This window comes from Bos indicus x Bos taurus, chromosome 17 (genome assembly GCF_003369695.1).
Source record: "Bos indicus x Bos taurus breed Angus x Brahman F1 hybrid chromosome 17, Bos_hybrid_MaternalHap_v2.0, whole genome shotgun sequence".
Classification (NCBI taxonomy): domain Eukaryota; kingdom Metazoa; phylum Chordata; class Mammalia; order Artiodactyla; family Bovidae; genus Bos; species Bos indicus x Bos taurus.
In genome coordinates this window covers 20,585,999-20,607,884 of record NC_040092.1, presented here as the reverse complement: position 1 = coordinate 20,607,884, position 21,886 = coordinate 20,585,999, and the positions used below count along the sequence as shown (strand labels likewise).

Sequence of the window (21,886 nt, the reverse complement as noted above, 5' to 3'; positions counted from 1 at the left end):
TTTGGCCCCCTGATGCGAAGAGTTGACTCATTGGAAAAGACTCTGATGCTGGGAGGGATTGGGGGCAGGAGGAGAAGGGGACGACAGAGGATGAGATGGCTGGATGGCATCACTGACTTGATTGACATGAGTTTGAGTGAACTCCGGGAGTTGGTGATGGACAGGGAGGCCTGGCATGCTGGGATTCATTGGGTCGCAAAGAGTCAGACACGACTGAGCGACTGAACTGAACTGATACATACATGCATATATATGGTGGACATGTATTTCATTGTATCTAAGTGATACACCTTTATTTTGTGTGTTGCTGTGACAGAAAAAAAAAATGCTACAAATAATAACATCAAGATGCTATTGACTTTAAGGCTCACCAATGATTTCAGCAATGTTTAAAATGGGAAAAAGAAGTAAATTTAGGCATCAATGAAATACAGTCCATAGAGAGCAGGAGACTACACTTCTCAAAGAAACTAACGAGCCTGCTGAACACATCCTGTGAGCCTGTCTTCTCAGTGAATAACCCTGGCTTAGTGATCACGTCTCGGTTCCTGCCTGATTATCTCATTTATTCCTCTAACAACCTGAGGAGATGGAGACTAACTACTATGAGTTGCCTAGTTTACGGATTTGGAAATGAAGGCTCTGAGAGGTTGAAGCACCTTGCACGAGGTCACGTAGCTATGAAGTTACTGCCCAGGGTGCTAATGCAAGCCTGATTCTAGATTTTTTTTTTTAATTATATGGCTGCACCGGGTCTTAGCCGTGGCACATGAGATATTTAGTTGCAGTGTGCAAACTCACAGTTGCAGCACATGGGATCTAGTTCCTGACCAGGGCTCAACACTGGCCCCCTGCATTGGGTGTATGAAGTCTTAGCCACTGGATCACCAGGGAAGTCCCCTCAAGCCCAGGTTCTTATCTGTGAAGCTCTATGTACCCTGATTCTCCAAAAAGTGCTGATATTAATAACGAATGCAATTTACCACACCTACATATGTTGCCTCACCTTATCCCTATGAGGTGGGCGTTACTATTATTATTCACCCAAGCAGCTGCTAGTATGGCGGGGCTAAGGGGCTTGTCCAAAGCCCTAGCTGGAAGTGACAGAAGTAGGACTTGAACTCAGGTGCAAAGGTCAAAACCACTCTGCCTCCCAAAAGAAGTTGGCAACCTTTAAGTGTCAGTCCAGAATGAGATTGCCACAGCACAGGGGCTTCTGACTCCTGGAACCCTGTATAATGGTGCATCCCTGACTAGGTGCTCCCCTCTTAATAGTGGGTAGGGAGGAGGAAGATTTCTGCCCCTTGAAGGTGAGAACTGACTTGGGAAACAAATCTGAGCATCCTGACTTCAGAATCACAGATGCTGGGATGTGGGTGTTCGAATGCCAGAAGGTAAGTTCTTGGAGCTGGGCCCAGTGTGACCACATTCAAGACAGACAGTTGCTCCCACACTGCAGGCTTCCATCTCCAAACCCTGAGCCAGGAGAGCAGGCTTAGAAGCAGTTATCTGTCAGTCCGGGGCACTTGTAAATACTGAATGATAGAAACCACCCAAGGAACTTCCCTGGTGGCCCAGAGACTGGGACTCCACGTTCCCTGTGCAGGGGTCCCAGGTTCGAGCCCTGGTCAGGGAACTAGATCCTGCATGCCACAAGTAAGACTCTGTGCAGCCAAATAAATTTTTTAAAACACCCCAAATTTTCATCTTAATAATTGCTGATTCCTGAAGATTATCTTTGTGCAAGTACTTTTATGTCTTAAACTCAGTCAATCCTCACAATCACCCCAATGCAAGCACCAGTATTGTCTCTATGTCACAGGAGAGGAAAGTGGTGCCGAGAGAGGTTAGGTAACCTGCCCGAGGTTAGGTAACCTGCCCGAGGTTACACAGCGGCAAAGTGGGTGAAACCTGAGGTTCGGTTCCAGGGCTGAGCACTTGGCTACCAGGCCACACTGTCCCCTCCATGGTAAGGTAGTAGTATATGATGACTGAATCCTCGAGAAACCCCTGCAAGGCGGGTAGGTAGAGGCCATTCCCAACTTGATGGACAGATTTCAGAGGGTAAGTGATTTGTTCAGGGCAACGGCTGACAGATGCTGAAACCCTATGCCAGGAATGGATCTTTCACCTGTAAACCAAGGACCTTGCCCTCAGTTCCAACCTGCCTCCAGTGCCTTGGGGCTGAAGGAAGGCAGCCTCTTGGGGGTGGACTGTGGTGTGGGGGTTAGGGATCAGGATCTGGGATACTTCCAGCACCAGACAGGGAAGGTTGATGACTCTTGAGACGCCTACCTGAGAATCAAGTCTAGCACATTAGAAACAATGACAATGACAATAGCTAAAATATATGCTACATGCTGGGCCCTCTTCTCAGGGGGCCATGTGCTTCATTTTTAATCTCCACAAGCAACCTCTGATTCCTCATGATAAAAGTGAAGAGACTGTCCCCTAGGACAGTCACCAAAACTGACTCAAACTGGTTAAGTGGCCCTTTTGTAAAATAAACAGGGGGGACTTCCCTGGTGGTCCCATAGTTATCTACCAGTCAATGCAGGGGACACAGACAGGTTCAATCCCAGTCTGGGAAGATTCCACATACTGAGGAGCAATTAAACCCACGTGCCACAACTACTGAGCCCAAATGCCCTAGAGCCCGTTCTCCGCAACAGAGAAGTCACTCCAATGAGAAGCCTGCGCACCACAACCAGAGTAGCCCTGCCTCATCCCAACTAGAGAAAGCCTGAGTACAGCAACAAAGACCCAATGGAACCAAAAAAAACAACAATGGGGATTCCCTGGTGGTCCAGTGGCTAGGACTCCATGCTTTGACAGCTGAGGGCCCAGGTTCAACCCCTGTTTGGGGAACTAAGATCCCATAAGCCACACGGTACAGCCCAAAAGAGAAACAGAAAGTACATTACCTTTTTCTACCCCTGCTTTGCAAAAAACAACAGAATGACACAGGTAGCCTCGCCTGGCAATAAATATTTTAATTTTTGTTTCATTTTTATGATGACAAATAATTTTCAAGTTTATTTCCTTTTCTTAAATACAAAGCTAAACCACAAACAGGTACAACCAAGACATTTTATCTCACATTTACACACTCCCATCGGATCCTCCTCCAATTTGCTGACCACTGACCAGGCAAGTGTGGGATTGGTGGGTGGGGGTGGGTGTGGGAGGGGGAAGACTTCCTCAGGTAGCACCGTCGTGAGGCCGGGGCTGGGGGGCATTGAAGTCGAGGACAGGTTCTCATACCTGTCTCCATTCACATTTACCTGGGAGTGGGCGGTGGGGTGGGGTTGCGCCAGACCCCAGATCGCAGCTCTGGAGCCCCAGGCCCCTGAATTACAAGTTGACAGAAGGTGGGAGTCGGTCCCCCCTTCAGGAAGAAGCTACCCACTACTCCTGCTGTCACAGTCGAGGTGAAAACTTGACCCTCAGCCATGATCCCTGGGCCTGCCAGCTCCCCTGCCCCCTCGCAGCTAGGGCAGGGGCCCTGCCTCTCAGGGCTTGTAGGCTCGCTCTTTGGTTCATGGCTGCAGCTTTACAGGAAGGACACCAGGCGGTCTGACACACGGAAGCCTTGACAGCCGGTCTGGAGCTTTCAACCCAAGCAGAATCAGGTTGGGGTTGAGGGGGTGGGGAATTGGGTAAGTAATTTCTGGTCCCACTACAAAACTTTAGATTTCTGATTAGAATAGTGTACCATCTCATATCTCTTCTACAGAAGCAAAACCAAGGGTGGAAAAAGAAAAAGCCGAACTAAAAACAACCCAAAACAAAAACGCAGCCACTTCACTCACTTCAAGACCTATATACATGTAAGTTGTCTTCTGTGGTTTTTTTTTTTTTTGTCTTTTTTTTTTTTTTATCATTATTTTTTAAAATAAATTCAGTGTTCACATTTCTATAAAGAAACTAACCCAGTTTCGGGAAACCCTGCCCCTGCAAGGGCTAGGTAAGCAATGCTTGTCCCTGCCCACGTCTCCTTTGATTCCCCGCCCTGATGTGTGAAGGTGCCCGGAAAAGTGGCAGCCCGTGGAAGAGTAAATCGAGGCCTGGCCCGTGAGCCACCGGGTCAGTAAGCTTTCGAGAAAGCAGAGGGGAAGACTATCTTACTGTGAAACCTTTTTTTAAAAAATATTCATACACTTCAATGTGCGCCTGTCGAGATGTCAGGAAAAACAAGAGCTTGGGAACATCCCATCCGGGCCGTGGGGAAGGCAGTGTCTTCCTCGCGCCCACCTGGCACTGGGATGTTGGGGGGGGCAGGTATGTGGGGAGCGGGGGAGAGAGTCCTGGCTCTTCGTTTGGAGGCAGGTGCGTTGCCCAGCTTCCTAGTTCATGTTCGACTCTTTCCTCTAAAACCTGTGCCGAGTCTTGGACTGCATGCACGGGAAGCACAAACGTTCGACTTGTATGCAAAAAAGGTACAAAACAACTAGAATATAAAAGATTTGGTAATATAAGGCCATCTGTTCAAGTCCACCTTGGAAACCTGTAACAGATATTTAAATACTACAGTGAAAAGGCATCTTAATATACTTTTTTCTTAAAAACATCTGAAGTAATCTGCTAAGATTAAGTGTGTAAAAAAAAAAAAAAAATCAATTCCCTTTGAGGGCACTTTGTCCTTAGAATGGGGAGGGGGCGGGACCGTTGGGTTAATGCTTCAGCCAGGGGTAGGCTTCAATGGAAGCCCGGCTGCGGTCCCCATAGTCATACAGAAGCTCCTCCCCGGCCTCGATGTCACGGGAGGCGATGAGGATGAGGTGAGGCACGCCGTCGATGTCGTGCAGTTTGGTTTGGCAGTTCCCACATTTACTGTGATTGATCAGTCTTCCCAGGCGATTTGTCTCTCGGGTTGCATCCACGCTGGCGGGGAGGGAGGGCGACAGAGGATTAAATTGATAAAGAGGCTTTTGAACCCAGTCTGAGTCAGGCTTGCTCTCAGCTCTGGTGGGATGATGGTGATTTATGGCCGTGTTTTTGGGAAAGCAACTCAACTCAAAAAATATATATATGTAACTTTAAGAGCCCAGAGGGGCGTTGGGTGTGGGGTATTTGGGCGGGAGATGGGGGAGTGTAGACGGGAATGCAAAAGACTCTGTGGAAGCACCAGAGATGACTGTGGAGTTCAGCATAATAAATAAATGAGTAAAAGTCAACTCTGTTGGTGAGGGTAGGGGAGAGGCTATGCAGGATGGTGGGGGCAGGCAGGATATATGGGAACTCGCTCTGCTTTCCACTCAGTTTTGCTGGGAACGTTATAGTACAGTCTATTAAAAAATAAATAAAAAACAATCAGTGATATCGTCGCATAGGGGACAGAGAAATAGCGATTCCCAGGGCTGCTCTGGTCACATGCCCCAGGCAAAAGGCCAAGTGAGCCCCTCTGCGGGCTTTCACGTGACTAGTCCACCGCTTGGTGGCCGAGATTGCCTCCAGAACCGCTTCAATCACCAGAATTAAAAATGGAAGTGGTGTGTGTGGTAGGAAGAGTTGCACTGCAGCTTTGAAAAATGGCAGCAAGAACCAAGCAAGAAGCTGGAGCCAAAAGAAGAGTCAGGATGCCCTCGGTGGCCCTCTGGTTGCACCTCTGCCAGGGTGGGAAGAGCCACTTGAAGCCCCAGGGGACTTACCAGTAGGTTTTGCTCAGATACTGAAAATAGTACATGTAGCAGCCCGTGGAGGGGTCTTGTGCGTACAGAGCCTCCCGCTTCTTGGCGTCGGTGATCTCGATGAGGTCCCCGTGGTATTCCACCACAAACTCACCCCGGGAGAACTGCTTGGTGGCGATGACGCCCCTGCCTTTGCCGTCGATGAGGTCGATCTGTTGGGAGGTGCCAAGAGGGAGGGTTGGTTCATAAACAGCAACAAATGCCACCGTGCGTGGCCAGCAGCTTGTAGTACATTCTTCGAACAGCCTTACTGCAGTTGGTCATAAAATCCACTCATTTCACACACATGGTTTGAAGGGTATCATTCAGCACATTATTGTTGTTTAGTTGCTAAGTCGTGTCCAACTCTTTTGAGACCCCATGGACTGTAGCCCGCCAGGCTCTTCTGTCCATGGGACTTCCCAGGCAAGAATACTGGAGTGGGTAGCCATTTCCTTCTCCGGATCCCTGGTGTCCTCCCGACCCAGGGATCGAACCTGTGTTTCCTGCATTGGCAGGCAGATTCTTTGCTACTGGGCCACTAGGGAAGCCCATGCAGCATACACAGTTGTGCAACCATCGCCAGAATCCATCACCCCAAAGAGCTCCCTTGTGTTTGTTTGCAAAGCACTGTTATGTGGGATCCTGAGAAGTCTGCTACGTGGGTGCTGCCCCGTTTTGCAGGTGAGAAAACCTGCAAAATTAGGGATTAGACAGGCAGAGTCATGTGTCTCCAGCCACCAAGCTAGGAAGTGATGTAGCACAGACTCAAAGCCACATCCTGGCCCACTCTTTAGGGGAAAAGTAGGACCCAACATTCTGAGTCTCTCCTTTAGTCCATAACGTACATGCCTGGGTTTCTCCTCCATTTTATTTATTTATTTTGACCTCCTCCTGCACTCCATTTTAAATGGAGATGGAGGGTGACTGGCTGAGAAGCCCAGAATGAAATTCAGATTCCCTTCAGTGGCAGGTGGAAACTGAAGCTTCCCATCCCCTGGGTCCTAGCCCAGACCCATCTGGCCACTACCTCTGAGACTTCCTCCCTTCTCATGCTCTCACTATGTCTGAAATATACTATAAGAACAGGGGGCGGTGCTAGTGGTAAAGAACCCATCTGCCAATGCAGAAGACATGACACTGGGTTTGATCTCTTGTTCAGGAAGATCCCATAAAGGAGGAAATGGCAACCCACTCCAGTATTTTTTCCTGGAGAATGCCATGGACAGAGGAACATGGTGGGCCACAGTCCATAGGGTCGCGAAGAGTAGGAGACAGCTGAAGCAACTGAGCACGTGAGAGAAAAGCAAATCTTCCTGGGCATTGCCATTTCCCAGGAAAACAGTATAGAAAAAACTAGCCTGTCCTTTTAAAAGTTTCCCCACGTGTCATGCTAAATGAAAGAAGCCAGATACAACAGGCTACACATTCTATGACTCCATTTGTATGAAATGTCCAGAAGAGGCTAATCCACAGAGACAGAAAGCAGACTGGTTGTCAGGGGCTGAGGGCAAGGAATGGGAGTGACTACTGGTGGGTCCGGGGTTTCCCGTTGGGAGGACAAAAGGGTTCCGGAACTAGACAGAGGGGAGAGTTGCACAACTGTGAATGAAGAATGTACTTAATGCCAGTGAATTTTACACATAAAGAACGGTTACGATGGTAAGTTACATATATGTGTATAAATGTCATCGTGATTAAAAAGAAATATTTACTGGCTGTGTCAAATCTTAGTTGCAGTGCATGGGCTCAGAAGTCGTGGCACTTGGGCTTAGCTGCCCTGTGGCAATGTGGGATCTTAGTTCCCTGACCAAGGGTTGAACCTGAATCCCCTGCACTGGCAGGCGGATTCTTAACCTGGACTGTGAGGGAAGTCCTTCGTTGTGAAAATTTTCCTCAGGGGCATCCCTGGTGGCACAGTGGGTAGGAATCCACCTGCCAGTACAGGAGACACAGGTTTGATCCCTGGTCTGGGAAGATCTCACAAAGGCGGAGCAGCAAACTAAGTCCATGCGCCGCCAACTCCCGAGCCTGTGCTCTAGAGCCCAGAAACCTTAGCTACTGAAGCCTGCACGCCCCAGAGCCCGTGCTCCGCAGAGAAGCCTGAGCACATCAACTAGAGGGAAGGCCCCACACACGGCAGCTAGAGAAAAGTCCACGCAGCAATGAAGACCCAGCACAGCCATAAATAAATAAGTTTCCACAGGACAGTATCTCATTACATTTCCTTCAGGAGGTATTCCCTTAAGGATACTTTTAGTGTTCAGTCCCTTGACAGCTTGCAACAGTCTGCCTGGTCACAGTGATATCAGAAGGTTAAGGCAGCACGACTCCTGCATGGGCCTCTGGACCAGGGAGGGCCAGACCTCACAGCCTCAGCCTCCACGCAGTGGGCCCTGCAGCCCCTTACCTTCATTCCTTCTTCCTTCCCGCTTTCAATCAACTCATCTATTCTTTTCCTTTCTTCAGACTGGGTGGGGAGGGAAAGAAAAAACAAGAAGTGCATCAGCATTCTCACCAAGGCCACTCTGGGAGTCCTAGCCGCCACAGGGTCCGTTCATAGTCAGCCTCCATGGCATCGGTCTCCCGGCATGTCCAGGCCACCAAGCCCCCATCCTTTCCTCATTGCCCGTCTAAGGTGGGCTGTTCACCACCTGGTGTTCAGGTGGGCCAGGAGGGGGACAGGGCGGCTCGAGGGCAGAATAGGGCTTGTGGCAGAATGTGGCCTGGGGCTATGCTCTATTTAGCCCACACAGACTTTTACAAAATATCTAAATTGTGGACATGTAAATATCAGGACTCCAACTGCATATAAAATTAGCCGGGGCTAAATTGATCAGAGGCTGCACCGTTTGAACAGGAGGTGTGTACCCACCCATTGACCATGTCCACCCTCTGTTCGCCGTGGCATTTCCTGGCCGAGAACAGCACGTGGACGTAGTGAGCCCTCAAGGCAACAATGCCCTGCCCCCACATGCACAGGCACAACCACCTTGTTAAATAATTAGTTACAAGTGTGCAGAAGTAGATGGGAATCATCCTGGGAAAACTGGGAGACGTGGTGGGCAGTGGGGACAGGGACTATCCTACTGGGACAGAATGAGACAGAGGAGACGAGCTGGGGCCAGGTGAGACACCCTGAATGTGCAGCCAAGGAGTCCATTTTACTCGGGGGGGTTGGTGGTTTGGGGACACGCGAACAACTAGCTCCAAGCGTCCTAAAGAGGAAGGCAGCAGTAGTTGGTCCTTGGGGGACTGAGGGCCTGGAAAGGGAGCAAGGTGTGAACCAGGGTGAAGGCAGGAAGGACTCGAGACGTGCCCAGCCGGAGTCAGCAGGCTGCTCTGCATGCCAGGCCCGGGGCTGGGCTGGGCTGGTGATGACGCGGCCAGGGCACTGCCAACACTGCAGTCCCTGCCCAGTGCAGGCTGTCATCCACCCAACGCTGGGCCAACCAGAGAAGGGGCTCCCACAGCAAAGCAACAAGGGGTTCAGGGCATCTCTCCAGGGCCCTGTTTCCACCCTCCTGCCCTGGACTTGGACCTTGGACTGAGCCCCGCCTGCTCTGTCTTCAGCCACAACGAGGAGTCTTCGGGGCTCTTTGTTTGTTTCGCCCACCTACCCACACCCTTCCCTAATGCTGTGTCCACTTCGGCTTTGGTTGGCCCAGAAGGGCAGTCAGGTCTGGACCAGCATCACCCGAGAGGAGACCCGGCTGCCCTGCCTTCGGGCCTCACCTCTGCCAGCCGCAGCCCCACCAGCCTGGCCAGCCACCACCTGGCCAGGGTGCCCACTCGACAAAGCCAACACAAACGGTGGTGGGCAGAGTGTGGCTCTCCCTGGCCTCTGGCTCTCCATCCAGCCACAGAGTGGGCCTGATCGCCTGCAGACCAAGCTTTGGGGAGCCACTGCCAGCTGCCTTCCGCTCGCCTGCGGTAGAATTCAGCACTCTGGCCACACACCCACTGCAGCTTCCACTCCTCCAGAAAGAAAAGCCCCTGGTTTTTGTTTTCTTTTTTAATTAAAAAAGGCCAACTCAGGCTTCCCCGACCCTGCAGCCCACAGCGGCGCTGGGTGGACCCCCAGGTTCCCTGAGTGGGCTCTGTAGCTCCCGACCGCGGCTGGGAGGTGTCCCAGGTGCTGGGGGCTGGCACCGCCTCGCCCTCTGCAGTGCTGTCTCTAGGCTGACCTCGCACAGCCTCCCACTGCAGGCAAACAGCTTGTAACAGCTTGTTCTTGGCTGAAAGACACTGCCTTTCTAAGGAAATACAGCCAGAGCTTCTCTCTGAGGGGAGAAAAATGACACCCTCCCCCCTTTTTAAAAAATGAAGTCTTGTCAATTCAAAGAAGGAGACACAGAGATGCTGCCTCACCGTCTGTACAGCTACAGATTCAACGTCCAAATGCAGAAGAGTCTGAGGGTTGAGAGGCTGGGGTCCCCCACCTCCCTGGTGGGGGCGGCAGTCCTGAGAGCTCCTCCCAAGCCTAGAGGTTGCTCTGCTGCCCCTGGGTGGGAGGGGGGGATGGAAGCAGCTGGGGGCTGCAGGGCCAGGCCACACCCTGAGTTTCCCTAACAGAAAGGCAATAACCACACCTCACTGCATCAAATATTGATCGACTGTGCACAGCTCAGCACTCTGCAAATACGGCGGGCGGGGGCCTTACAGCCCAGTTGGCCTTCCTGCCTGGTTTTCACAGGTTCTGTGGCTGCATGGGGAAGGCCAGAGAGGAGCCCCGGGAAAGGACAACACAGGGGAAGCAACGGTGACAAGGGTTAATAGGTCCTCACTGCATCCCAGGCACGGTTCTAAGTGTTCCATGTGCGTCCACTAACGTGCGTGACCCTCCCAACCACCAGACAGGGCTCGACTACATCATCCCATTTCACAGACGACACGGCAGACAGCGGTTAAGCCCTGAGGTCACACAACCAGAAAGTAGTTTCCAAGCCAGTGCTCTTCATCATCTCGAAACATAAAACCTCTGGACAGCAGACAAACACACCTCTAAGAAACCACGCAGCCCACCCCAGTCTCAGGCTCTGATGGCCCTGCCAAAGCCACTTTCCTTGGAGGTCCTGACTTTCCATGCCCCACACTACAGGCGAAAAGGCTCCTTCACAGAAGCATCTTAACTAAGCACCGCAGTGACCCAAGGGAGTTATGACGACCCCCACTAGACCCAGGAGAACATCAGGGCCGCGGAGGCCAAGAGACTTTTCCCGTGACAATGCAAAGAGAGCTCAGGTGGTGCGCAGTGAGCACTGCCCACTGGGCAACCCCGCCCCTTTGAGAGCCGATTTGAAACACGTGACCCTACCTGCAGCTCAGCCTTGCTCTTCCTGGAGCTCCTTCGCACAGGGTAGAAATCTGTGAGCTTGCGATTCTGCTGTGTTTTTCCTTGAGCTCTGGGGTGGGAAAGGAAGAGGAGGAACCAAGCGTTAGCTCTGAAACCATGTTCACAGCCAGGAGGCACGCGAGCCTTTAGGAGCAGGCTCCTTGGAAATCGGGTCACGTAAAACACCTTTGTCCACTGTGGCCCGGGGTCACTTCAGCTCGCCTGCCCACAGCAGCCTCAGAAAGAGCGCCAAAGGCAGGCTGCCTACTCTCAGCAGGGTGGGGGCTCTGGACCCTAGGCAGACCAGGACGCGGCAAGTAATGGTATCCCTGGTGCTGTCTCGGGAATCTGAGCCTTAATAGCTCAAGGGCCTGAGAGGGTGGACGGCCTCCCCCCAGCTGGTACCCAACAGGTCGCCCTGCGTGAGAAGTGGCTCCAGGGAGCACTTACTTTTTCCTGGGGGCCTGTTTGCCCCTCACAGGCTTTTTCAGGCCCTGCTTGGCAGCGGCTGCATTGGGAGTATCACAAGACGAGGTCGGGGTTTTGGGAGGTTCTGCAGCTTCAGATTTTTGGTTTGGAAAAGGTGCCAGGGGACCTCTCCTGGCGTCTTTGATCTTCTGTTCCTCGGCCTTCATGGAGCTTCGTATTGCATTCCCAGAGTTTCTTTTCTCTGTGGGCAGAGGGTGGGGAGAGACAGGCTGACTCTGGACCTGACACCTCCCACTTTCCAGCCCTCGGCTGCTTGCTAAGGCAGGCTCGGGGAGGAGATAGCGGGGGTGGGGGCGTGTTGGGCAGTAGTGCCCTTGGGCTGTTAAGCCTGGTGTCCACTAACCAGCATCTTGGGGAAAAGATCTGGCTTTACTTTTTGACCCAGACACTAGGCAGAGCTTTTGGTCTCTGCATCATTTTTTCCGCCCCCTCTTTTCCAGCTTTGCTGAGGTATGATTGATCAATACAATTACAACATATTTGAAGTGTTAGACCACGGTAAGTTGATATATATATATTGTGATTGGATTCCGTTCTTGTGATTAATCAACCCATCAGGTCGTCTGCAGCTTGAGGGAAGAGCCTTTGAAGCAGAAGTGTCACAGCCAGCAACACTGGCGTGAGGGCTCCATCGATGGCTTTTGAGGAAATGGGCTCCGGGGCGGGGGGAGCACAATCCCCACAGGGTGGGGCAGCATTGGTAGACGGAAGTAAGGTGATAAAGCAGAACCTCTCCCCAGCAAAGACCTCTTCCCCGAAGGCTAGCTCCCTGGCATGATTCATTTCAGATTCTTTTTTTAAATCCCTCTTCTAACAGGGTCGAAGCGTGGCATTCACAGTGGTTCTCAGCATGGTGCCCCAATACCGGTTCAGTGTGTCGTGTGGGCCGTCGCCAATGACTTGTTACTAAAAATACTCATGGAGCACCAGTATTGGACTGTTTTTTTTTTTTCCATAAAATTTTTTTACTTTTTAAAAATAAATATTACATTGCTGGTGGGAATGCAAAATGGTGCAGTCACTTTGCAAAAAAAGTCTGGCAGTCTTCAAAATGTTAGAGAGTTATCACCTGACTCAGCAGTTCTAGTTCTAGGCATCTATCAAGAGAATTAAAAACATATGTCTACATAAAAACCTATACACGAATGCCCGCAGAAGCTTATTCAGAAGAGCTAAAAAGTGAAAACTCTAATGTCCATCAACTGACAAAATGTGGTCTATCCACACGATGGAATATTATTCAGCCACAGAAAGGAATGAAGTACTGACACAGCCTACAACATGTATGAACCTTGAAAACATCATAATGTACACGAGACCAGACACAAAAGGTCACATATTTTACAACTTCACGTATACGAAATGTCGAGGTCGGGCAAATCCAGAGATGGAAAACAGATCAGTGGTTGCCCAGGGCTGGGAGAAAGTAGGAATGGGGAATGACTGTGAGTAGGTACAGGGTTTCTTTTTGGGGTGATGGAAATGTACTGGAGTTTGACAGAGGTGATGGCTGCACAAATCTGTGCGTATACCTAAAACCAGTGAATTGTACCCTTTAAAATGGTGAACGTCAGGATATCTGAATAATAGTTCAACAAACAAAAGAAAAAAATAAATACATCAGCAGCCATCCGGACCGTTCTCCAGGTGGTCCAGATACACTGTCTCCCTGACACAGACAGACAGTGCTCCCTGACACACTGTCTTGAGTGGAATAAGAGGGGGTTAAGGCCAAGACGTCAGGCATAAGCTTAGGAGTGGGTGGTATTCATGAACATTAGCTGTCACGTGAGTCTGTGTCAAGGCAGGAAAAAGGATGAGAATCATGGATAGACACCCAGTCTATGGGGGTCTCCTCCAGTGTTCATCCAGCCCCCCATTTAAATTGGCACCATGTAGTAACACTTCGAGTCAAATAAGCTAACTTGTGCCCCATGTCACCATTCAGGACAATCCACATCCCGCCCCATCCCAGAAGGGCTGTGAGGCTGGCTTACGGCATCTAGAGAGAGGCCCTTCCCAAGTCTCAGTGTGGTTAGTGCTGGCCTAAGTGCTGCGGAAGCAGGGATGCAGGGAGGGGCAGGCTGTGATGCTTCCGGTCCAGTGGAAAATGGGCTGACAGTATGGAGCGCTCACAAAGTCCCCCTCCCTTTTCTTTTGGCTGTGCCATGAGGCTTGTAGGATCCTAGTTCCCAGACCAGGGATTGAACCTTCTCCCCTGACAGTAAAAGCACAGAATCCTAACCAATGGACCACCAGAGAACTTGCTCACAAAGGCCTTTTGCACCCATGCTTTAACTGGTCTTCAGGCAGGACTCCTCTCTCCCACTGATGAAAAACTGAGGCTCAAAAAAACGTAGCAACCTGCCTGTGACCCTTCCTTTCATAAACGGCAGAGCTAGGATTAGAACCTAAGTCCATTTGAAATAACATCACCAGGGGGAATCAGGCCAAGGGTTGGCTCCTGCCCCTGGTTCTCAGATCTGGACCAGAGGTTGGGCTACCCCATCCCTTTATGGCACTTTCTGTTAACAAATACAAAGCTTCCTTGTACAGAGCTGCTGGAGCAGCTGGTAGCTGCTGTTTCTTTAAGGCAAGTTTTAGAGCACAGTAACTGGGGAAAGTTCACCACTAGCCCCCATCCCCACCCTCACCCCTACCACCGCCACTTTAAAAGGGAATATTTGGGTTACAGCAAAATTTCCAACAGGTTTCGGCATGTTTTGCAAGGCCAGACAGAACTTTCAGTAAGTATTTTCTTGCTCAGCATTTTAACTCTAAATCTCATTCTGGCGTACGCGGCTTCAGAGGAGCACTGAACACTTGAGTGGAAAGAACCTTTAGAACTGAGATCAAGGCCAGCTCAGAAAAGAGAAGGAAGTCAGTTCCTTAGGTTCACATGACTCAGCTGCAGTACAAGTGCCTGGTCTGGACAACCCAGACTCATCATTTCTGTACTTTTAGCGCCTGTAAACCTCTCTAACGACATGCCAGCTGCCTTATTTTGGCAGCTTGGCAAGAAAACCAAGCTTGAAGGACATGCTAACTCTTGTAAAAACAGGGAAAACCTGTTAGACCAATAGGGCACACACACGCCCTGGAACACGCGGCTCTATTCCCCCCATGTCTATGTTTCTTAGCAGCAAGACAGGACATGATTCAAACTTTGCAAGCTTTGGCTTGAAAAGATTGGATAAGGAAACCTAGCATACAGACATTATTACTGAGGATGCAACCCGGACAGCGGTGAATAGAGCAGGGCCATTTCAGAGGCTTACCGTCGCGTTTCCTGTAGATTCCGGCTAATGGCTTCCCCTGGCATTTGACTTCGTATTGTGCAACTGAGTTCTCTTCCTGAAGGGGGGAACGCATTCCAGAGCATTTGTTCGGGCTCATGTAGGTATAGATCTTTGATTGCCCGGTAAATACATTCTCCTAAAACGACAAATGCATATTCTGAAAGAGGCTTGAAGAAGAAGATCTTACAACATTTAGACGGAGAAGGGGCAACCGGAATCCAAAAGACAAAAAAAAGGAGAAAAACATGGTTCAAAAACTGGGTTACTAGGGGAAGCCTAGTAGTGGAAGGTTTAGAATCCCCCAGGTCCAAGTTGGTCTCTAATTCCAGTCTGTTAAGGAGGGCAGGGGGAACATCTGGCCAGCGAAGAGAACCAGCTGTCCACTAAGATCCATAGAAGAAGGAGGCAACCTACCAGTAATAAGAAGGTTAGAGTGACCAGGGCAAACGAGGCCAGAATTGGAAGGGCTGGCCTCTGAGCAGCAGCTGACTGCCCTGGCAGGAGCTGCAGGAACTCCAGCACAGACAGGCCTCAGGGAACCTGAATAACCACTTCTTGGACCTGAGGTCAGCTAGCTGGTAGGACTTGCCAAGACTGTCTGAGCCTTCTATGAGCCCAAGCCCGGCCCCTCTCAAATCGTGCAGTCCTAGGACTGCGGGACTGGGCTGCGGCTGGGGAATTCTCTCAGGCTAACTAGGCGGGTGCGGAGCTCAGGAGACCAAGGCATTTAGGGCGGTTACTCTACTGCGGTGGGCAGGCCGGTGGGGCGGTACGGGTCACCGCTGGTGTCTCTGGGTGTGGGGCCTCTCCTCTGAGTAAGCACAGACGGGAGGAGGGCTTTCCCAGAAACACTGCTGGGCCTTTCTGCCTGGTGAGCCATTCACCAAGTCAGCGAAGACCTGTGACCTCCTCGAGGGCCCCGGGCAGGCCCCGCACACTCTGGGAAGGCGCAGCCGCCACCGGGATGGCCGGGTCTCGGGGTGTGGAAATGCCATAAAGACACAAACTTTTCCGAGGTCGGAGCTTGCCAGGGTCATGGCGGAGCGAGTGGGGACGCCACTCCCAGGCAGGCAGCAGAAAAGGAAGCTGCCCGGCCGGGCGCCCCGCCCGCACCCCCGCCCCAGGGCCGCGGGCGCGCCCACGTGCTCTCGGAGCTGGGCCCGCGGGGGCGCCCGGCCGCACGGCCCCTGGGAGCGCGCCGAGCGAGTGCGGGAAGGGTGCCTGCTTACCCCGTTGGTGCGGGGCCTCCCCGGGCCCCTCCGCTCCACCATCTCCGGGCCCGGGGCCGTCGCTGCCACCGCCGCCGCCGCCGCCGCCGCCTCCACCGCGCGGGGCTTGGACATCTTCCTGCCTGGAGAGGGGGACCCGGGGGAAGCGGGGGAGGGGGCGCTCAGGGCGCGGCGGGGCGGGGAGCGGGGCCGCCCGGGCCGGGCGCCGCGGCGGCGCCTCCCGCCGCAGCCATGTTCCGAGGGCCCGGCGGCGGTGGGCCGGCCGGCCGGGCCGGGCCGGGCCGGGGCCCGCGTCGCCCTCCCGCCTCCCGGCCCGGCCGGGCCCCGCGCGCCGCCCGCCCCCCGCGCGGCCGGGCCCGCCACACCCACCTGCAGCCCGGCCAGGCCCATGGCGGCGCGCCCCTCGCCCTCGCCGCCGCGGCCCGGCCACCAGCGCTGTCGCTGCCGCTGCTGCTGCTGCTGCCGCCGCCACCAGCGCCGCCGCGGCGCCCCGGGGAAGGGCCGGCGGCGCCCCACGGCGCCCCCTTCCCCCATGGCCTGCGAGGCAGGGCCCGGCACCCACGCGCCGCGGCAGCCCCGGCCGGCCCGGGACCGAGGACGCAGGGAGGGAGGCGCTGGCGGCGCGTCCTCCGCGGCCCGCCCGCTCGCCGCCGCCGCCGCCCACCGTCCGCTCCCGGCCGGGGAGGGGGCTGGCAGGGGCGGAGTTGAGAAGCTCCTCCGGAGGGAGGGAGGGAGCGAAGGAGGGCGGGCCCGCGGCCGCGACGAATCCCAACTCGGGCGCGCCCCCTCTCGCGCGTCCTCAGCCACTCGGGTAGGAAGGGGTGGGAAACATGATAATAACAGCCCGGGCTCTCGGCCGGCCGGGCTCCCACTCTCGCTGGCTCCACGGATATTTCGGGAGACCCGTCCGTGCCAGGCGCAGCGGGCAGCGGTGAACGAAAGCCCTCCTGTGTGCCTGAGTCTGTGCCCACGGAGCGTTTTCATGGGCATTTAACCTTCCCGGCAAGCCCCTAGGAGCCAGGTCCTGCGGGTAACCCGTTTATGATGGGGATGCTGAGGCTTCAGGGAGATGCAGGGGCTTGCCCAGAGCCACAGAACTAGAAAGTGATCAGGTCAGATGTCAAACCCAGGCGGGCTGCACCAGATCCGTGCGGTCCCTGGGGAGATGGAGCCGGGAATTATAATAACATGTTTGCTGGGCGCTTCTCTTGTATACCTTGTCATTCAAACCTCTCAGCAGCCCTTTGAAGGTAGAAACCTTATTATTTTCTCTTCCACAGACAGGGAAAACCACCTCAGAGAAGTGAGGAGCTTGGCCAAGTTCTCAGAACTAGAACTAGATTTCCAGGCCAACAGACCCCAGAGCCTACACTCCCAGCCACTAACTTACCAGTTATAGAAACAGGTAGGGAGGAGCTAATGGTGTTGCAGAAGGCTTATTAGCAGGTCACCCAAGTGTCCTGTCCCCCCATGAGAAATGTCCTAGGAGGCAGTGGTTCCAGGCACTGTGGTATCTCGGCATAGATTACTGCCCTGAACCACTGTGCTGTAGCCATTAGGGTTTGAGGGCTCACAGCCAACAAAGAGTCCCTGCATTTGTGCAAAGTCATAGATGCAAACAGACACCTCAGGGCATCCAGCCTTCGGTTATGGCCTGGGAGGCAAAGATTGGGTATCTCTCCCTGCATCTGCTCCAGAGGTGCTTTGTGACAAAGGCCAAGTCTCTTCCCCAGCCTGGGCTGCAGCATCCTCATGGATAAAAAACCAAGATCAATGAATTCCACAACTTACCGAGGGCACCTTCCAACACCCACATAAACAAATGGTTATCACTGTAAGTAGCTGCCTCCTCCTCCTCTTAGAAGGGATTAGACTGTGGATTAAATGGTAAGACACTGCTCAGGACACAGCCTCCCAAATCAGCTCATGCTTTAGAATCCTTCACAGGGCTGGGGAAGTCCCTCCATCCCCACCCAACCACTAATTCCAGCAGGGTAGGGTACTCTGCCCACTTGAATATCCAAGAGACTATGCAGAGACTTAGGATTCCAAAGGGACATTCAGGTTGAGCCATTTGAAACAGTGTCTGTTACCTCTGCCTGGCAGAGAGGGTTTGTAGTTTGTTGCCAAACAATCAGGGGGATCTTGGTTTGGAGGCAGGAAACAGTTGCTCAAGTCATCTTGTCCATTTCTCACACGAATTTTCACTCCCCCACCCCATACACATACCCATGGCTACATCTTCCTCTATTTTAGTGCACAGATGCAGAGGATACACTAAAATACAAGTCTAGCACCCATTCCTCTCAACTCTGCAGCTCTAGTAGCTAGAAAATGTAGTACCAATCATTCAGTAAAGTTGTAGAACAGTTTCTTGTCTCTGTCATGAGGTTCCTATGGGCATAACAAATACATATACCCAGTCACAGAAATAAAAACTCATAATGGTGCCCAGGATCTCACAGAAATAGAATTCATCACCAATGATACTAATCTCTAACATTTACTGAATATTTGAAAGTGTTAGTCACTCAGTCGTGTCTTACTCTTTGAGACCCCATGGTTTCCCACATTGCAAGCAGACTCTACCCGCTGAGCCACCAGGGAAGCCCCTTTCATTTTTCCCATCACACCAAAATCATTTAAATTACTATTTTAGTAGTAGTGCATTTAAAAAATAGTTTGCTTACATTAATCTGTAGGGGGAAACAAAGTGAACCTTTTGGCCATTGAAATAAATACTTAATAAGGGTTAATAATAATTATCACCGAGAGCCAGGTACTTTATTATGTCAGTTAATCTTTACAAACTGTTATTTTCCTTTTTCAGAGGTGGAAGCTGAAGGCCAAAGTCACTGGACATACTCTAGCCATTCTGTCTCTCTGCTTGTTCCACTTTACCTCATTTTTTTTTATTTTATTATTTTTTTGATGTGGACCATTTTTAGTTTTTGTTGAATTTGTTACAGTGTTGCTTCTGTTTTATGGTTTGATTTTTTTTGGCCTGGAGGCATATGGGATCTTAGCTCCCCTGGCCAGGGATGGAACCCTCACCCCCTGCACTGGGCCACCAGGCAAGTCCCTCTACCTCTCTTATTTAGCCAAAGTGAAGAGGAGAGTTCCCAGCTTCTAGCATAACAGGCTTAGGAATCACCTTTGTAATGTATGGTCAGTAATTCTCACTGAGTCACTTGACCTCCCCCCCCCACCCCATTTGTAGTTATTTATTTCTTAGGCTTCATTATTCTTGCAAATCATTAAATTGGGCATTTAGTGTAATCAGATATTGAATTATTTACAGTATTTCAAATGACGGGTCAGTCTTTTTCTTCTAGAAAAGCAGTCTTTGTTCACAGCTTGTACCTCACTTTGAGAGCCCTGCTAAGTCACATGAACATAATGTTCAGATATCTGGCAACTCCTCTCTGGTTTAGAAATTTTACAATCATGTAAATATTTACAGCCTCAAGAGTATTCATTTGGGTAGGATCTGTCCTTCTATCAGTCGGCCTCCTACTTGGTCTCCCTCTTTCTATTGTGACCGTCTCCAGTTTATTGGCGCTAGAGTGGTCCCCAAGAACACAGATTTTCATCATGTGCTTCTTACCACTCCTCCCATCCCTAACCATACCCTTTTGCTTTTAGGATGAAATCCACAGTCCTCACTGTGGCCTATAGCAGCCTTCCCACCCCTCTGGCCTCACTGTGCTCTCTGTCTGTGTTCATTGTTGTGTCTTTAGCAAAGGGCCTGGAACACAGTAGGTAATGAATAAATGCTTGTCAAATGAATGAATTAATATTTTAGTGTCTTGAGTTTGAGGACAGCAGTATACATTTTTTATGCTAAAGCATCTTCATATTTATCAGTATCTTAGTCACATAACTCTTAGGCAAATGATTTATCTTCCCCAAGCCTCAGTTTCTACATCTGTGAAATGGAATAGTATCTTCTCATAAAGGGTTAGGAGGGTTACAGCCTGGAAACATTCAGTAGCTCGCTTCCCTGGTGACTCAGCGGGTAAAGAATTCATGCAATGCCGGAGACGAAGGTTCAATCCCTGGTTTGGGCAGATCCCCTGGAGAAGAGAATGGCAACCCATTCCAGTATTCTTGCCTGGAGAATTCCATGGACAGAGGAGCCTGGTGGGCTACAGTCCAAGGGGCCACAAAGAGTCAGACATGACTGAGTTACTTTCACTTTCATAATTTTATTCAGAGTTGTCAGATAAATTAGCCAGATATTATTAAATATACTTTTAGATGCTTAACACTTTCCTGAAGAAGAATATTTGAGGCATCTTACTTTTCTCTGTGGACTAGATTATGAAGCTCTTTAACTTGAAGTTCACTATGCCTTATTTCTTAATCAAAATCTAGCTAAGTCTTGTTCCCAAAGACCCTAAAGGGATGCTACGAGAATAAATGATGCAACTGGGTGCAGGGGCTGAAAACAAAGAAGCCCAATAAATATCTGCTGAATGAATCCTTATTTTGTTCATTATGATCGCCATGGGGAGCCTGGGCTTCCCTAGTGGCTAATACGGTAAAGACCTGTCTGCATACTGCATTAAGGCAAATTCCTACTAACGTGTAATACCCCAGGAATTTTGAGAAAAATATAAAACCTCGACTTATTTCTTTTACATAATAATTCAAGTGAACCGTCACGCTCAAGTTTTTGCATGGAGACACAGCGGCTGGAAACGACCAAGCGGTTAGCGATCACTTTGCCGCATAACGTGGGTCTGTCCTGACAGCAAACTAACTGTGCGAAGAACTTCAGGCAGAGACATCGACTCCCTCGCGGCAGCATAACCCCACCCAAGCCATCTCCCGTGGGCAGGAGCCCTGATCAGCTGCGGCGCGAAGGGCCGCGCCGGGAGGTGCCAGGGGACCTGTTTCCCCCCCCAAGTGGGCCAGCGGGGCCCGTCCCCGCCCCGGCGGCGCAGAGCTGACTCAGAGAGTGGAGAGGGAAAGGAAAGCGCCTGCCGCGGTGTCCACTCGGTCGCGCTCCCCACCAAGTAGGGTACCGATCTATGCCCTCGCCTCGGGATCACCTCCTTTCCAAACCAGAGAGAGCCGCAAAGCAAGCGAAGCCTCGCCCTCCCCCTCATTTGTATCAATGACAACCATTCCCTTGAGGCGCTAGTCGCTTTAGTTTCCAAACATCTTTGACATATGGCCCCGCTGCCTCTCGAGAGGCAGGTCACCAAGTGTCCACTCTTTAAAAAGGGGAAACCGAAGCACGGGAGTGGGAGGGGTTTCTGGGGGCTTCTGGAGCGAGGGTGGGGAAGAGGTGAGAAAGGTTCCGCAGCCCCTCCCCCCGCAACCCTACTAGTCCCCGCGCGCCTTCCGAGCAGCCGGCGGGACAGCGCCTTCCCGCCGCTCCCGTCACTTCGGTGTCGCCTGCAGCGCGACCCCCCAACCCAGCAGCCCCGGCGCTGGCCACCGGGGCCAATACCTCTAGCCATGACCCTGCTCTGTCACCGCCTAGGATCTCCCGGGAAACGCAGCTTTCGAAAAAAGTTGCAACAACTGTAGCCAACTGCTCCGCCGGGTCCCGGCTGCTGCCCTGATTGGCGCCGCTGCCCGTCTCTTCTCAGGCTGCCCGCCGTGATAGGCAAACTCTGGAGGGAAAGCCCGCCCTTTTCCCCGCCTCCCCAGCGGGGGCGGGGCGAGCGTCCGCACTTTCTACAAACGCTTTCGGAACAGGTCTCAGCGGAGGAGGAGGGAGGGGGTTTAAATTTTACCGTCTCTCCGCGTTGATTGGCTGTGCTGGAAGGGGAGCTGCCCTGCCATTGGGGGGCTCCAAACTCCTCCCTCTGGCGGTGCTGAAGCTCCGCCCCGGGGAGATTTAGTCACGCG

At 51.9% G+C, this 21,886-nt stretch overlaps 1 protein-coding gene across 4 annotated transcripts; it reads right to left on the bottom strand.

The window, feature by feature from the left end:
• Window positions 1-3,846: 3,846 nt before the first annotated feature.
• KMT5A (lysine methyltransferase 5A) lies at window positions 3,847-21,631 on the bottom strand. Of its 4 annotated transcripts, none has more exons than XM_027566976.1 (8): window positions 21,483-21,631; window positions 16,022-16,143; window positions 14,772-14,928; window positions 11,455-11,674; window positions 10,987-11,074; window positions 8,080-8,139; window positions 5,652-5,842; window positions 3,847-4,884 (listed from the first exon to the last, which is right to left on the bottom strand). In XM_027566976.1, exons 1-8 carry the CDS (start codon window positions 21,490-21,492, stop codon window positions 4,674-4,676), a joined length of 1,059 nt encoding a protein of 352 aa, XP_027422777.1. In that variant the 5' UTR covers window positions 21,493-21,631; the 3' UTR covers window positions 3,847-4,673. The 4 variants fall into 4 exon arrangements, with proteins under 4 accessions (XP_027422777.1, XP_027422778.1, XP_027422775.1 ...); XM_027566977.1 differs by lacking the exon at window positions 21,483-21,631 and adding an exon at window positions 16,391-16,576; XM_027566974.1 differs by lacking the exons at window positions 16,022-16,143; window positions 21,483-21,631 and adding an exon at window positions 16,391-16,486.
• Window positions 21,632-21,886: the final 255 nt, after the last annotated feature.